Genomic DNA, 17,549 nt, shown 5'->3' on the forward strand with positions numbered 1-17,549 from the left:
TGAACTGAATTTAATTTCTGTTAAATTTTTTTATGGAGATTTTTGGTCGATTTTGTTTTAAGAAAAACAAATTTAAACTAATATCAGGCGAAAACATTTCACATTTCGAATAAAAATCAAATTATGACGAAATTTTTGATGGAAATCATTCATGGGAGCCACCGTGGTGCAATGGTTAGCATGCCCGTCGTGGGTTCGATTCCTGCTTCGACCGAACTCCAAAAAGCGGTAGATTATCCCACCTCAGTAATGCTGGTGACATTTCTGAGGGTTTCAAAGCTTCTCTAAGTGGTTTCACTGCAATGTGGAACGCCTTTCGGATTCGGCCATAAAAAGGAGGTCCCTTGTCATTGAGCATTACATGGAATCGGGCAGCACTCAGTGATAAGAGAGAAGTTCACCAATATGGTATCACAATGGACTGAAGTGAGCCTGATACATCGGGCTGCAACCTAATATAACCTAACTTTCGTGGACAGAATTGTTTATTTAAATTTTATCTCCCAAATAGACCGATCTCCCGATTTTCCTTCTTGGGCTTTTAGAAACCATAGTTTTTTTTCAAATTTGCATGAAATTTTAAATCTAGAAGTATTTTAGGAACATAAAGAGGTGTGCCGAAAATAGTGAATATCGGTCCATGTCCATGCACTGATAATGAAAATTGCTTGAAACTGAATTATAGTTTCCAGATTTTACTTCTGGTAATCATTTAAATAATGGGGGTAAAAATCTACAGATGTTAGATTTTAAATCAAGGCGTTATTTCATCGTTTTCTTGCACACTTGCACACGATGTTTATGATTCCTCCAAAACTCAAACAAATATGGTTCTTATAAATCCAGAATCTGATCTAGTCTTCATAGGTAAAATCTTTAAATTTATCTTCGGGAAGTGTACTGGTTGAACTGATCTGCTTGTCATCAAATCCCCCTGAAATGTTCACAGGAAACTATAATATTTGATTCATGGTGGTGGGTATTTAAAATTCGGCCCGGCCGAACTTACTGCTTTATATACTTGTTTTGAAAATCAATTTTCTTTCTTTGAAATTTTTTACTCACACCAGATTTAAATGAAATGCAATTTTTATGAATAGCATTTTAGGTCGAAAACCTTAGTTGTTAGTACCTTCATTTTTTGTATTTATTTGCATAATTTATTATGATTTTAAATAAACTAATAATAATAATAAATGAATAGCATTATTTTTTAAACAAAAATATTTGCATTTTGTTACATATTTCAAATTCGTAATTTTTTTACTAATAGTTTGAATTTAATTAATATCACATTTCAACGAAATTTTTAATTAAAACCATATTCATCGAAATTCTCAATAAAAATATCGACATTATTATTGATGAAAATCAAGTTGCAGCGAAATTTTGAAAGAGCATCTAGTTTTAATGATTTTTTTTTTTGAAAATCAAATTTTTTTTAAAAGAAAATATTTAAAATTGAATATTTTTCTAATAGATTAAATTTTGTTTCTTTTTTATCATACATTTACTGTATGATTAAAATAAACAATAAATAAATATAATAAATCTTTGTGTGTTTTATAGAATTCGGAAAATTATAAAATGCCATTACGATTTGTTTGGGGTATACAACCGACTGATGATGGCGACTATGACAACCCATTTGCCTATGGAAACCTACACTATGACAATAATTTTAATGTCTCCACAAAAAATGCTCAAATATGGCTTTTACAATTTTGCCAAAATCTTAGACAACAGCCATTTTATCAATTGACATTTGGTATGCTATTACCTAATTGTTTTATAGAGAATTTCATAACACTTATGGAAAGAATGTAAGTAGTTTAAAAGAAACACACCCCCTTTTTGTTAATCAATCTGAAATTTATTTTTATTAACATAGGTGTGTTAATAGCATGGATAATACTGACCGAACGCCCTGCTGCGATATCTCCAAATTCCCCTATGAACCTGATGTTTTTGATATATGTTTACCGCAAATCATATCATCATTATATGCTACACCTAGAGAATATTTTTGGCCTGGTGTTGCTGGTCCGAAATTTATGGCCCCTCCCCCACCCAGATTGGAGCAGAATAACACATATAATGAGGAGATGGTTAATAATACTTTATTGGATGCCACAATGACTAATATAACAACGCTACCACCAATTGTCAAAGCTTTAGTTGTGGAATTTGAGTCAAATGTTTCATTTTCGACCTCATATGACAGGGTAAAAGCTTTTGTGGAAGAAGTCGAATCATGGTTTATAAATGAACTAAAGACGGCACCAGCGGAAATGCAAAATGGTTGGTTCATTAGTGATTTGAAATTTTACGATGTGCAAAATACACTACCAAGTTGTACATTGGTAGCAATCAGTGTGGCCATGTCAGCCTCATTGGTGGTGCTACTTTTGGTTACTTTAAACATTTTAATATCTCTATACGCTGTTGTCACAGTATTGTTAACCATTTTTGTTACTGTGGCCATACTCATTATGCTGGGCTGGAAATTGAATATTTTAGAGAGTGTTACGGTGAGTACTGCCATTGGATTGGCCGTTGATTTCAGTCTACACTACGGTATACATTATCGTCTTTCGCCATCCTGTGAACGTCTGGCTGCTACGCAATTTTCATTGTCGAGAATTATTGGTCCCACAGCGATGGCAGCCATTACAACTGGAATTGCTGGAGCATTAATGCTATTTTCTAGTGTTTTACCATATCGTCAAATTGGAATATTTTTATTGTTGGTCATGTCCGTGAGCTGGAGTTATTCTACATTTTTTCTTATGAGTCTGCTTAAATTGTTTGGTCCTCAGTATGGGTTCATGCAATTCCAATATCCGCGTGTGAAAAAACGTTCTGCTACAAATGGCATCAAATTCTATGAACGCAAACCCAACTATATAACAGCTCGTGAACAACTACTCACACCATCCAGCTCAGCTGTGGGTGAACTCATTAATTCCGAATCTCATGAACTGGAATCTTTAACATCGAATTCATTGATTAAAACGATTTCTGGAACGGAGTGTTCGGCACAAAGTTTCTGTTTGGATTATGAACATTTGCTTAATAGCAAAAAATCTTCGGCAAATGTAATGGCTTCGCCCGTACCCAGTCATCATCACAAATGTCCAGCATTTAGAAATGGTACCACAGCTCAAACATCATCATCAACAACAACAACCGCCCTTACATCCTCTGTTAACATTTCGGAAGGACCTATCGAAAGTGAAAGTAAGCCTGAAATAATTATTGGCAGACAAACGATAGAGGAAACACGTAGCTAAATACAGAATGCTCCATGCGTATGCCTATGAGATACGGTAGGTGTGTTACAATAGTATTACATAGTAGTTTAGTAACTATTTAGTAGTAATTGGAATGCCTTTTGTAAGATACGTTATTTCTATTATTTGTGGAACTATTAGGTATATGATTATAAATTATGCTCATTTGGAATGATGGAATTTCATCCATTCAAATCTACTTGGTCGTAACTATTTTGCATTTGCCATTTAAACGGAAGTACTGAAAAAGGCCTAGTACAGAGTTTTGTCTTAGTATAAAATGATTTAGGGAAGTCATGACAAAAAATCGAAATATGCATTTGAGAGTTTACATGTGTGACTCGAGAAATATTTTTAAGTTAGTGAATGATGCAAATTGAATTTTTTTTGATTAATTTAATCTGCTTGAGAAGTGAAGCGAAAATCCGATACTATATCCGAAAATCCAGACTTACAAGGAGTTTATGAACACAGTTTTGAGAAAAGTAGTGGTTGTAACGGGAATAGTCTTTCGTTGACCATATTGGACCTAAGAAAACCCAAACGAAGCGCCAACATTTCAAAAAAATTTTCATTCATTGAGATCCAAAGTGAAAATTTGAAACTAAGAACACAGTATCAAGGGAAGTAGTACTGCAAGTACCCGGAAGAGTCTTCGTCGACTATTCTCGATCTCAGACAACATCTCAAAAACATTTTCATTCAAAAACAAACACATTTTGAAGGGTTGAGATCTGAAGTAAAATACGATTCTAAAATCCAGATTTACAAAAAAAGAGAAAAAAGTGGTGCGAGTATCGGCAGGTGTCTGGATCAAAAACCCCTAACGAAGGAAGAAAATCCGCATTTCGTTTGGGAAACAGCTTTGTCAAGCATCTCCTATATTATTGATAATGTAAGCAGAATGGTGATTTTCCTGTAATCCCAGACTGGACAGACCCCTATGTTCATAAGCTAGGATAATGTGCTAAACACAGTCCAAACCTAACGTCAATTGGCCCTGATTGCAGATAACGATTTTTTTCTGAATCAATCACGAAATTAATTGATCCCATTAATTTTTTAATTCAAATGTCTTCAATCACGAAAATGATAGTCTCAATCGCAGTTTTAATTGGGCGTAAAAAATATTTGATTAAATAATTAATTGATTTGATTTGAAAATTTCAATAAATTTTTTATTTGATAAAATTTAATTTAAACATTTAATAGATGCTGATTGCAAACATCAATCAGCTTTTTAATTCATTCAATTAATTATTTCGCTAAACTTCAAAGCAATTTTCAATTAACTTTTTATATAAGCAGATAAACAATCAATTAGAGTTTTGCAATCGACGTTTTAAAATTTTTTAATTAAATTGTTAATTGAAACAATTAATTTTTTAATAAAAACCACGAAAACGTTCACTCATGTTCTTAGATTGATTAAAAACATGATTGTATGAATTATTTTTTTAATTAAATACGTAACTATTTTCAATCACTTTCTTAATTGACTTTGTGCTCTTATTTTGATTAAAAAATTGATTTACATCAATTAACTTTTTTATTAGAAGTTTTAAAAATCAATCATACTGTTAACTGACTTAGTCTTCCGAGTTTGATTAATAAGTAAATTGTATTTTTTAATTAGAAATTAAAAATTAATTGTATCAATTAATTTTTTAATTTAAAAAGTTTTCAGATTCAATAAACTTTTTAATGTCTTATGTCTAGAAAATAGGAAAGTTGTCCCCCTACATAAATCTAGGTTAGGTTATAGTGGCAGCCCGATTAGGTTAGGTTAGGCTCACTTCGACTATTCAGTCCATTGTGTGAACTTCTCTCTTATCACTGAGTGCTGCCCGATTCCATGTTAAGCTCAATGACAAGGGACCTACTTTTTATAGCCGAGTTCGAACGGCGTGCCAAATTGCAGTGCAACCACTTAGCTTTGAAACCCTTAGAAATGTCACCAGCATTGCTGAGGGTGATAATCCACCGCTGAAAAACTTTTTGGTGTTAGGTCGAAGTAGCAGGAATCGAACCCACGACCTTGTGTATGCAAGGCGGGCATGCTAACCATTGCACCACGGTGATTCCTCGATTAAGTTTCACTTAGACTATTCAGTCCATTGTGATATCACATTAACTAAAAGTACCTATTACATATGGGTACTTCTAGTTTTAACCGCTGAACCTTCTCGATTATTCTCTTCTGTTGAATCAACCAGATTGTTCCAAAAACTTAAATTTAGTAATAGGATGATCGTAGCAATCGATTACTTAATAAACACTCGGAAGAGTTTAACAAACACGTGGAAAGCAGAAAAGGTCCAAGGGCCTGTGGATCGAGTGCTTTTCGATTGTGAGACCTCCGTTTGGCTATCCAGAGCAGTATACGTCGATACTCGTCGTTTTGCGACACCTTTCACTTTGGGAGCAGTGAATCCCCCGACCTAGCAGTACCGTATATAGTACTGGTACGCTCTCGCTCTAGCAGGCTACTCACTGAGAGAGACTCCTCAATCAGGTTCGAATTTCAGGAGACGCCTTTCATCAAACCAATTCTATATACAAGACCCTAATACTAAAGAAATCTATGATTTTGTTTACACATGCAAATAGCAAAGAAAGTGGCAAATAGAACTAAACACCTCAAAGTTGAAGGCCAACTCAAATTATTTTGCTTTGGCATTATAAAAGTAAAAGTTAAAAGTATTATTAGGCGATTAAAAAACAATTATTACATTTATAATTGATAAATTGTAAATTTACATTAAACATCATCCATTTTAAACTCCGAACAGGGAAATATGTTGACATAAAAGAACATTATGTGAAAAAAAACGAAACCAAAATTGAAATAACATTATGCAATATAAGTTAAAACAGAATTAAAAAAAATGAGTGTTGTTTATTTTTTAACAAAATCAATAAGTAAGAAAGCTTAGTTGTGTATGTATAAGTACTTAATACATGTTTTATATGTACTTAAGTTTAAATGTTATCCATAATACTAATAACAACAAATAAATTTCTAGAGAGTTTATGTATTTATGTGTATTTTGTAAAATTTACAAAAGATGAGAAATTAAAATTAAACTACTATTTAATACTAATTTGAAAAACAAAAAAAAAAAAACAATGCCGTTAACATAAAGCAAACAAAAACAATATCGGCCCTATTAGACATGCTAAAAACTATAGATACTAGAAGGTTTGTTGGCCATAGGTTTTGGTTCTTTTGTTAACGCCTCAAAACAAAATTATATAAAAAAAAAACAAACAAGCAGCAAATCTCAAAAAAGAAATTAAATCTAACATAGAAACTGTGATAAAAAGTTATATTTAATAATACAAAAAAATTATGGAATATATATATATATATGTGGCAATTACATTATCGATAATAATCTAAATATAGATATTTATATGTCGGTATATGTATATGTATCTCAATGCTAAATTATAAAACAAAATGTGTTTTAATTTGAAGAATAAAAAAGAAAAACAAATAAATCTAATTATATTGTGTTGAATGAAACATTAGTACAAACCTTGTTTTATCTTTTTCGTCAGTTGGTATATATGGGCTAATTGAAATATGTGTCGTTTCCATTGTGTTTAAAACATTTTATTTCTGTAGAAAATTTTGTCAAAATTTTATTTCTGTTACAAATTTTCTAAAAATTTTATTTCTATAGAAAATATTGTCAAATTTTATTTCTATACAAAATTTTGTCAAAATTGTATATCTATAGAAAATTTTATCAAAATTTTATTTCTATAGAACATTTTGTCAAAATTTTATTTCTATAGTAAATTTTGTCAAAATTTTATTTCTATAGAAAATTTTGTCAAAATTTTATTTCTATAGAAAATTTTGTCAAAATTTTATTTGTTTTGTTTGCTATTGTTGGTTTCCCTTCAATCATTATTGTTGTTTTTGATCTCAGCTTAAAACCATGCATTGACTAGCCGACTATCAAACCTTTTTTCGGAAGGTTCAAGTGTAGTTCACTTTGGGTTGAGTGGATTACCCGAATTTATTCTGTTGATAGTTTTGCTGCAAGTAGAGGATGCTGATGAGGAATGTGGTAATTCCGAAACAGCTGTACATCCAACAATCTTGCAGTCTATAGGGCTTTTCCCAAATAAATTTGACAAGTATACTTTTCCTCTGTTGGTTAAGCTACACTTGTAGTTTAGTCCATGCATGGTTTTAAGGTGAGATCAAAAACAACAATAACAAGTAAGGAAAGTCTAAAGTCGGGCGGGGCCGACTATATTATACCCTGCACCACTTTGTGGATCTAAATTTTCGATACCATATCACATCCGTCAAATGTGTTGGGGGCTATATATAAAGGTTTGTCCCAAATACAAACATTTATATATCACTCGATTTGGACAGAACAGGCAGACGGACAGACAGACAGACGGACATCGCTAAATCGACTCAGAATTTAATTCTAAGACCACAGTAGTGGTGAAGGGTATACAAATTTTATTTCTATAGAAAATTTTTTCAAAATTTTACTTCTATAGAAAATTTTCTCAAAATTTTATTTCTATGAAATATTTTGTCAAAATTTTATTTTTATAGCAAATTTGGTCAAAATTTTATTTCTATAGAAAATTTTCTCAAAATTTTATTTCTATAAAACATTTTGTCAAAATTTTATTTCTATAGAAAATTTTCTCAAAATTTTATTTCTATAGAAAATTTTGTCAAAATTTTATTTCTATAGAAAATTTTGTCAAAATTTTATACTCTATAGAAATATTTGTCAAAATTTATACTCTATAGACAATTTTGTCAAAATTTTATACTCTATAGAAAATTTTGTCAAAATTTTATACTCTATAGAAAATTTTGTCAAAATTTTATGTCTATAATAAATTTTGTCAAAATTTTATTTCTATAGAAAATTTTCTCACAATTTTATTTCTATGCAAAATTTCGTCAAAATTTTATATCTATAGAAAATTTTCTCAAAATTTTATTTCTATAGAAAATTTTGTCAAAATTTTATTTCTATAGAAAATTTTCTCAAAATTTTATTTCTATAAAATATTTTGTCAAAATTTTATTTCTATAGAAAATTTGGTCAAAATTTTATTTTTATAGAAAATTTTCTCAAAATTTTATACTCTATGGAAAATTTTGTCAAAATTTTATACTCTATAGAAAATTTTGTCAAAATTTTATCTATAGTAAATTTTGTCAAAATTTTATTTCTATAGAAAATTTTCTCAAAATTTTATACTCTATAGAAAATTTTCTCAAAATTTTATTTCTATAGAAAATTTTGCCAACATTTTATTTTTACAGAAAATTTCGTCAAAATTTTATTTCTATGGCAAATTTTGTCAAAATTTTATTTCTATAGAAAATTTTGTCAAAATTTTATTTCTATAGAAAATTTTGTAAAAATTTTATTTCTATAGAAAATGTTGTCAAAATTTTATTTCTATAGAAAATTTTGTCAAAATTTTATTTCTATAAAAAATTTTGTCAAAATTTTATTTCTATAGAAAATGTTGTCAAAATTTTATTTCTTAAGGTGAGTACTATGTTCGAGTTTTTCACCAAAACACTAAATTAAAAGTGCAAAAATATATATGAAGACGATAACATTTTTATCAAGTCTCTTCAAATTATGGATGGAAAAGATCCAATGTATTGATTGCGAACCATTTAATATTTCGAAATTAATTGATTAAAAAAAGTAACCGTGAAAATAAGCTGGTTTTCAGCTTGAAAACTGAACATAGTACTCAGCTTTATAGAAAATTTTGTCAAATTTTTATTTCTATAGAAAATTTTGTCAAAATTTTATTTCTATAGAAAAATAATGTACCTGATAGTTGGAGAGGTATATTTCGCAAAATATACCAAAACATCTAGAAATCTACCAATCTACCATACAGTAAAAAATCCGTGGTCGTTAGGCAATTTTGTGGTTATCTCTCTAATGTGTTTTCCTAGTAAGAATGTAATAAAACTATTTTCAGATTTTTTTCAAAAATTTTAAATTGCTTATTTTATTTAGTTTTTGTTTTTTGTAACATCAATGTTTATCGTGACTCTTAAGGTGTCACGAGTATGCTATTTTGTTTTTTGAAATATGATGCTGCCAAAAAGTTAAAATTGTTATCCATTAATAATTGCTATTCTCTTGTGAAAATGTAATGACTTGAATTAGATTCTAGATTCAATTATTTAAGGGTGGTTAATTCTTTGTTTATTTTTTTGCGCATTAATAAAACTTCCAAATTTAGGCCCATTATGTTAGTTACATACATACAAACGATTACTAAGTTACAAAACTACAAATATTCGACTATATCGCATTTAATTGAGATATTCGGACAACTTTGACCAACTACATTGCGTCCGCGATAATTGGGACTTTTTTCGGTGAGTAATTTACGGAATATTGGTAAAATTGCAGTTTCTCCATCAAGTAGCTCTGTTTCTGAGCTGGCCCCATACATTGAGGACGAATCAGTTTTTATGCCACGATGTTTAGAATTGTTATTAGAACGTTGTTTATCGGGTGCAATCATAGGCGAGGAATGATGATGAGCAGCATGTTGAATGTTGGTACGATTGGTTTTTCGTTGTTGCATACATTGTGTACTTGGTGGTGTAGGCTCTCGCTCCCTTTCGCTGTCTGTTTCACTCTGACAGACGGTACCTTTTTGCGGCTTATGCCGGTGTTTATTGCGATTCTTTTCCGAAACCGATCTTTGTATGGGCGATGTCATTTGATCATAGGCTGTCGGTACCATGTGACTATGCTCGGAACAGCGTTGAGGGCTGGAATAATTGCGTGGTGATTGCCTTGAATGTTGTTTGGCATGCGATAGGGTATGGGTATCCCAGAGATCACTTTGTGACACTACGAAATTCGATTTCAATGCCGAACCCATGCTAACTCGCCGTGCTTCTGATGCTACAGGTGCTGAAAATTATACGAAATAAAATTAGTATTAGATATCAAATTGTAATTTCTATAACTCGAGTTCGAATGATAATTAACAGAATTTCTATGAGTGTAATCAATACACTCAAAAAACAGTGAAACCACCACGAAGTTTCACGCAGATGTCACGCCGATTTCATAAGTCAACGTTTTTCGACGACTTCAAGAAATTCTATTAGACATAATTATTTTTTTTAATTGAAGGAAAAGTTTGAAGGAAAAAAATAGAGTTCAAAATTGCAAAAATATCTTTAGTATCACACGAAGTTAGTGATGTGCGCATTATTGGTAAAATTTACAAATTTTAAGAAATTCTAAACTATGTTGTGGTAGATACGAATTTAGTAAATTAGTATAATTTTCCTCTTTTGTAGTTAATTCAACTAATGTACAAATAAAAATATTCAAAACATTCTTAAAATATAAAAATTCCATGAATTAAAAATGAATTAAATTGGCTTTTGTGTCATACACGGTTCACTTTTTCTTGGCTATGGTCTTTTGACAGGTTACCTAACCAACCTCTTAGATGACACTATAAGAATCGTCAACTGTGATAAGAAATGTACCTAAAACCACTGCACCAAATGTATTTAGCCATCACTATTGTTAGAAGAACCATTTTGATTTTTTGTGGAACACAAAGCGTAAATAGGTTATTTTAAATAATTTGAAGAAAACTATCAAATCAGCACTGAAACGTTAACTCTACCATATTTGACTCAAACCAACACCTTAAATACGAATTTAATTTTTAAAATCCGAATTTGGTAAAGAGACTAGGTTCATTGGAAAGGACTTGAACTCAGTTTTCACAATCACTAATGTCTTCATTAGAAAATATTTGATGAAAAGAGTAAATTTAGAAATATTTTTTAACATATTTTTGTTATGGGGCCCAAAACTAAGCAGCGTGCGGTATAGAGACTCAGAGGCTCAGCTTTCATAATCACTAAAACCTTTATTAGAAAAGATTGTGTGAAAAACGCAAATTTGAAAATAATTTTCAACATATTTTTGTTATGGGGTCCACTGTGCAAAAACTGAGTGCGATATAGAGATTAGGCTCATTGTAAACGGTTTGAACTCAGCTTTCACAATCACTAATGTCTTCATTAGAAATGATTTTGCAAATTTGGAAATACTTTTTCAACAAATTTTTACTATGGACCCACTGTGCAAAATCTAACTGCTTGCGGTATAGGAATAATCATAAAAGTCTTTATTAGAAAAAATTTTCTGAAAAAAGCCAATTCAGAAATGCCTTTCCAACATATTTGTATGCCTGGGCTGACTGTGCAAAAACTAAGGCGCGTGCTGTATAGCGACTAGGTTCATTGGAAAAGGCCTGAACTGAGCTTTCATTATCATTAAAGTCTATATTAGAAAAGATTTTGGGAAACGAGCAAATTTGAAAATGCCTTTTCAACATATTTTTATGCCGGGACCCAGTGTACAAAGCCGCGTGCGATGAAGAGACTGGGCTCTTTGGAAAGGGCTTCAGCTCAGCTTTCACAATCACTAAAGTCTTTATTAGAAATGATTTTGTGAAAAGCGCAAATTTGAAAATACTTTTTCAACCTATTTTTGCTATGGGGCCGACTGTGCAAAAACAAAAGGCGTGCGGTACAGAGATTAGGCTCATTGGAAAAGGCTTGAGTTGAGCATTCATAATCATTAAAGACTTCATTGTGAACAGAGCAAATTTGAAAATGCATTTTCAACATATTTTTATGCCGGAACACACTGTGCAAAACCTAAGTGGCTTGCGATATAGAGACTAGGCTTATTGGAAAGGGCTTGAACACAGCTTTCGCAATCACTAAAGCCTTCATTAGAAAAGTTTTTGTGAAAAGCGCCAATTTGAAAATCCTTTTTCAATAAATTTTGCTATGGGGTCCACTGTGCAAAAAACAAACCGGAATCCACTGTGCAAAAACTAAGCTGAGTGCGGTATAGAGACTATGCTCAACATATTTTTATGCCGGGACCCGCTGTACAACTCGGGACCGACTTGCAAAAACTAAGCCGTGTGCGGTATAGAGACTAGGCTCTTTGGAAAGGGCTTGAGATCAGCTTTCATAATCATTAAAGTCTTCATTAGAAATGTTTTTTTGTGAAAAACGACAATTTGAAAATACTTTTTCAACAAATTTTACTATGGAGCCCACCGTGCAAAAACAAATTGTTTGCCGTATAGAAATTAGGCGCATTGGAGAAAAAAAAAACAATAGAAATTACACTTACTTTTGACAACATTATTTGTTTTTCCATGACTAGCCCCATGTGGACATACATTATTTAGATCGGTTTGTGAAGCTGAAACGTTAGTTGAAGAATTACGATGGTTATTATTCGTATACTTGGGTCTGGACGTAGGGGTTTGAGTGCCACTATCATAATGCTAAAACAAAAAACAAAACCAAAATCATTAGGTATTTCGACAAAAAAAATCCGCCTATATGATGTCAATTACTTACCCTGGATGATGTTGATTGACGTCGTTCTCTCAATGTTGAATCCTCACGATGTATATTATTACACTCCTGTCGCTTGAGACTGGACATAGAACCAATGCTGACATCTGTCTGCGCCGAAACTGAATTACGTTTTTCAATGTGTCGTCTGGAATCATTACATTGTTGTTTGGCTTGTTGCTGTTGTTGAAATTGCGCTTGTTGTTGAAGTTGCTGTTGCAATTGTTGTTGTATTGGCTGCTGCATGACATGGTGTGATTTAGTAGTATGATGTTGCTGTTGTTGACTATCTTGGCGTTTTATGTTCTTTTTTCTATTGTCGATAAATCAGATAGATACAATGTTTTCGAATAGAATTAAAGATATTTGTTTAGGGAAAACTTACGGTGGTAATGATGGAGCTACTGTTGTCGATTGCACTGACATCAAAGAATTATCCATTTCAACGTGGGTCGATGTGACACTATCAACTGATGTTAATTCGGTGATTTCTGAAATTATGTAGATATATATTTACTGAATATTTTTGAAAATTGACTTATTTGCAATACAAAACCAATTGAGTAAAGTAGAAAGTCGGGCGGGGCCGACTATATCATTCACTAAACCACACCTACTGAATTAGTAAACATAAGCATGTGTGGGGTAACATTGGTATATGTTTGACAGATAAACCGCATTTCCATATTTAAGAACATTAAGGGGTACATTTTTATCGGAGTTTTATGACAATCTGAGCAGAAATATCTGACATTATATATAGTTGTAGCTATAGTTGATTTTGAATCTGCAGAGTTGGTTCACAACTAATATTGAGTCCATTATTAATGTGGGTAATAGATCCAAATTCGTGAAAATCAGGCAATATTATTATATAAGAGTTACATGTAAGTTTAAATACGATCGGATAATACATACAAACTGGAAACTTGAGGTTAATTAATAAGTTAATTAATAAGTGCATTATGACAAATAAAAATAAATATATAGGAGCTATATCTAAATCTGAACCGATTTGGATGATATTTTTCAGGTTTGGTTGAACCACAGAAGGTTACCTGGCGCTAAATTTGAATAAGATCGGTTAATAAATGAGGCCACTGCAGTCAAAAATAAGGTTATTATGAACACATTTTGGAAAATCGGGTGCTACATATATTGGGAGCTATATTTAAATCTGACCCGATTTGGATGATATTTTCAGGATTGGTTGATATTACAGAAGATTATCTTGTGCTGAATTTGAGTAAAATGGGTTAATAAATGAGACCATTATGGTCAAAAATAAAGTTATTAGGGACGAATTTTTGAAAATCTGGCGCTGAATATATATCTGAACCGATTTGGATGATATTTTGCAAATATAGTTTGTACTATAGAATATTAGGGTACGCCAACTTTGTGTAAGATGGGTGGATAAATAAGGTGTTTATGGCCAAATTTAGGAATATCGGGCGATATATATATATATATATATATGGGAGCAATAGCTAAATCTGGACCGATTTCGAAGATTTTGTTTTTGCACATATACTAAGTACTATAGAAAATTAGATTTGGCCAACTTTGAATAAGATCGGTTGATAAATAAGGGTCTTATGGCCAAATTTGCGAAAATCGGGCGATTCATATATATATGGGAGCTATATAAAAAATCTGAGCCGATTTCGATAAAATTTAGCACACTTAAAAGGTGGCAAATTAGATTACTTTGTGGCGAATTTGACGCTGATCGGTTAGTAAATGAACGCAATCTTACCCTATTTATCGAAATCGGTCGATACATATATATGGGAGGTATATCTAAATTTGATCCGATTTTTCGTCCTTGTGCCAAAAAAACGCCATATACCAAATTTCATCAAAATCGATTAATAATTGCGACCGGAATCCTGCGAACAACAAATACATGAACAGACGGACGGACGGACCCCAAGGGCTAGAGAGACTCAGGAGTAGAGGTGTACACGTGACACGAAATTGTCGTGACTCACGAAAATTTTCGTGATTCGTACGTGAGTCGTGAGTCACGCTCATGACAACCGCGGGGGTTGCGTGAGCGTGATTAACAAACCAAAATGTCGTGCGTGAGCGTGGGTCACGAAAATAATATCTTCGCGAGTGTGCCTGAGTAACGAATTACACTCACGAAAATATTCCGAATCACCAACATAAAACGCTTAGAGTTAAATTCAAATACAATTTTAGTGAGTTTAATAACACTCTCGATTTTAATAATGCTCATGTTTTCAGACACTTCGGTAAGGTAAATTAATCATAAAACTATTGTGAGTCACGATATTTTTCGTTAGTCACGATATTTTTCGTGAGTCACGGTGTTTTTCGTGAGTCACGACGTTTTCGTGCGTGAGTGTGCGTGAGTATAAAAATATCTTGACTCACGAAAAATGTCGTGATTCACGAATAATTTTATGAGTAATTTACCTTAGCGACATGTCTGAAAACATGAGCATTATTAAAATCGAGAGCGTTATTACACTCTTAATATCCCAGGTGTCACTAAAATTGTAAATGAATTTAACTCTTAAGTGTTTTATGTTGGTGAGCGCAATTCGTTACTCGCGCACACTCACGAAAATATTATTTTCGTGACTCACGCACACTCACGCCGTTGCAATGAGCGTAACTCACGACTCACTCGTGAGTCACGAAAATTTTCGTGGGTCACGTGCACACCTCTACTCAGGAGTGATTCTGAGTCGATCGGTATATATTTTATGGGGTCTAAAATCAATATTTCTGATAGGCACATTTTTTGGCAGATCAAAGTTATTATACCCTGACCACTATGTGGTTTAGATTTAGTCATTACTCTACACAGAAAAACATTTTTCCAAAAAAAGTCTTAATTGAGTCTTAAAAAATATCAAAATTAAAAATTTAATTGATTCAGCAATTTTTTTAATTGAAGCAAAAATCAATCACATAAATTATTAGTGTCAATTTTTTAATTGATTTCTATTAATTTTTTAATTGATACTATCATTTCTGTGATTGAAGACATTTCAATTGAAAAAATTAATTGGATCTATTAATTTCTTGATTGGATCAGAAAAAAATGTTTTGTGTGTACACTCATAGAAAAAAGACTGCTGTTATGCTGTTAATAGTAAACACTGATTGTTATTTTTCAGCAGACAAAAAACTGTTATATTAGTAATTTTTTTTGACACACTGCTGAAAAGTCAGTAGTTTGCTGGAATTTGACATTTACATTGTAGTTAAAATCTTTCTTAAACGATCATGAGATTTTTATACACTAAACGTCTATGAAAATGTGGCCAGAAAAAATATCTGGCAATTTATTTTCAATAACTTAATAGTATTAATTCCCTTAATCTTCTTGACCCATAAGCTCGAATAAATATTGTAATAATATGTAGTGAATGTTTGTTGTCCGCGTGAAATCGTGATGGTGATTTTAAAAACTTTTTACAGGCGCACATTCAGGAAAGAAGTAAATTGAAGAAGTTAAGATTTCTCCCTATTCCAAGGGGGAGTTCCCCATCCCTGACCGGTTATCGAAAAATCATGTACGAGTACATTGATTTAATTTAATAACCTTCTCCCCCGTTCCCTCTAAATTTGCAAGTAAATTTGAGAATTTTAGATTTTGCCCTAAACTTTAAAAGAAAGTAACGTACCTTTCATTGATCAAGTATAAAAAAACTTTCCTGAAAATTTCAAGAAAATCGGGAAGCTTTACTTCAAGTTGCAAAATGTCGGGCGAGTAGAAGAATCCCCCCCTGTCCAGCCAAATATCGAAAAAGTAAATTTGCAAGTAAATTTGAGAATTTTAGATTTTGCCCTAAACTTTAAAAGAAAGTAACGTCCCTTTCATTGATCAAATATAAAAAACATTTCCTGAAAATTTCAAGAAAATCGGGAAACTTTACTTCAAGTTAGAGGTATGCACATGAACGACATTGTCGTGACTCACGAAAATTTTCGTGACTCACGCTGATGGTAACGGCGTGAGTGTGCGTGAGCGTGAGTCACGAAAATAATCATGTCTGTTCTGGGTCACACCGCATTGTGCACCACACTATACACTTTCTACACACCACACACAAAGTTAGTTGTTCTGAGTCACACGTGTGAACACTTTTTTCGGACTTTTAATCGAAAAATGTGACAGCTGATTTTTTCTGCAAGCCATATTATTTGCAGACAGAAATTATAAACAAAACATATTTTGCCGGTATAAACATAAAAAATTAAAAGTAAGCGCGTAACTCAAAGCCATAAAATGCCTGCCGGATTTTTGTTAGCAGTGAATAATGTAAGGACAAGAGCAATTTATCAAGAAAAAGGGGACAATTGCGTGATGCTTCAAATCTGTTTTGATTTGTTTTTTTCTATCCCTCCTCAATGTTACTCATGAACAAACGATCGCCGTGTCGTTCTCGTTTTTGTTTTTGACGGCGGAGAAGTTTTTATTTTGGTTTTGGTCAAACAGTTTTTAACATCCATACATTAAAGGAAATTTAATTATAGTGGGCATAATTACCTATTCTGTTAAGGTTTTTCTCATTTGTATTGCTTAAATATTTACAATAATATTGCAAACAAATTTTCTATCGTGGCGGCCTCCATGTGCAGAAAGATATTGGCGGCGTTAGTTTTTTTTTAATTTGCTCAGTGATTTGTGCACCAAGAACACTTTGCAGAATTGAAGATGCCATATTTTTCATGCAATAAATTTGGTAAAATTCACTTTTCTTAGCCCATTGATTTTGTAAAAGTTATAATTTAATTACCTTATATTTTCAAAAAGACCT

The 17,549-nt window shown here is 32.0% G+C and overlaps 2 protein-coding genes across 5 annotated transcripts in view; one reads left to right on the forward strand and one right to left on the reverse strand.

Annotated features, from left to right (window-relative positions):
* disp (RND transporter family member dispatched) overlaps nucleotides 1–17,549 on the forward strand; it is a 55,992-nt gene that overhangs the window by 7,271 nt on the left and 31,172 nt on the right. For 2 of the 3 annotated variants that reach the window (XM_075303983.1, XM_075303913.1), the window contains exons 9-10: nucleotides 1,570–1,823; nucleotides 1,892–3,329. In XM_075303983.1, coding sequence (XP_075160098.1) covers nucleotides 1,570–1,823; nucleotides 1,892–3,293 — 1,656 coding nt within the window. In that variant the 3' untranslated portion in view covers nucleotides 3,294–3,329. Of the gene's footprint in view, nucleotides 1–1,569; nucleotides 1,824–1,891; nucleotides 6,835–17,549 lie in introns of those variants that run through there. The other variant, XM_075303854.1, reaches the window with a different exon arrangement.
* The window catches only part of GABA-B-R2 (gamma-aminobutyric acid type B receptor subunit 2), a 28,212-nt gene continuing 19,960 nt past the window's right edge, over nucleotides 9,298–17,549 (reverse strand). For both annotated transcript variants that reach the window (XM_075304154.1, XM_075304087.1), the window contains exons 12-15: nucleotides 13,133–13,238; nucleotides 12,751–13,060; nucleotides 12,518–12,674; nucleotides 9,298–10,249 (exon numbers count right to left, since the gene is read on the reverse strand). In XM_075304154.1, the coding sequence (XP_075160269.1) occupies nucleotides 9,612–10,249; nucleotides 12,518–12,674; nucleotides 12,751–13,060; nucleotides 13,133–13,238 (1,211 nt within the window). In that variant the 3' untranslated portion in view covers nucleotides 9,298–9,611. The remainder of the gene's footprint in view (nucleotides 10,250–12,517; nucleotides 12,675–12,750; nucleotides 13,061–13,132; nucleotides 13,239–17,549) is intronic.

The sequence above is a fragment of the Haematobia irritans genome, chromosome 1 (assembly GCF_050003625.1).
Source record: "Haematobia irritans isolate KBUSLIRL chromosome 1, ASM5000362v1, whole genome shotgun sequence".
In the NCBI taxonomy this organism is placed as follows: Eukaryota; Metazoa; Arthropoda; class Insecta; order Diptera; family Muscidae; genus Haematobia; species Haematobia irritans.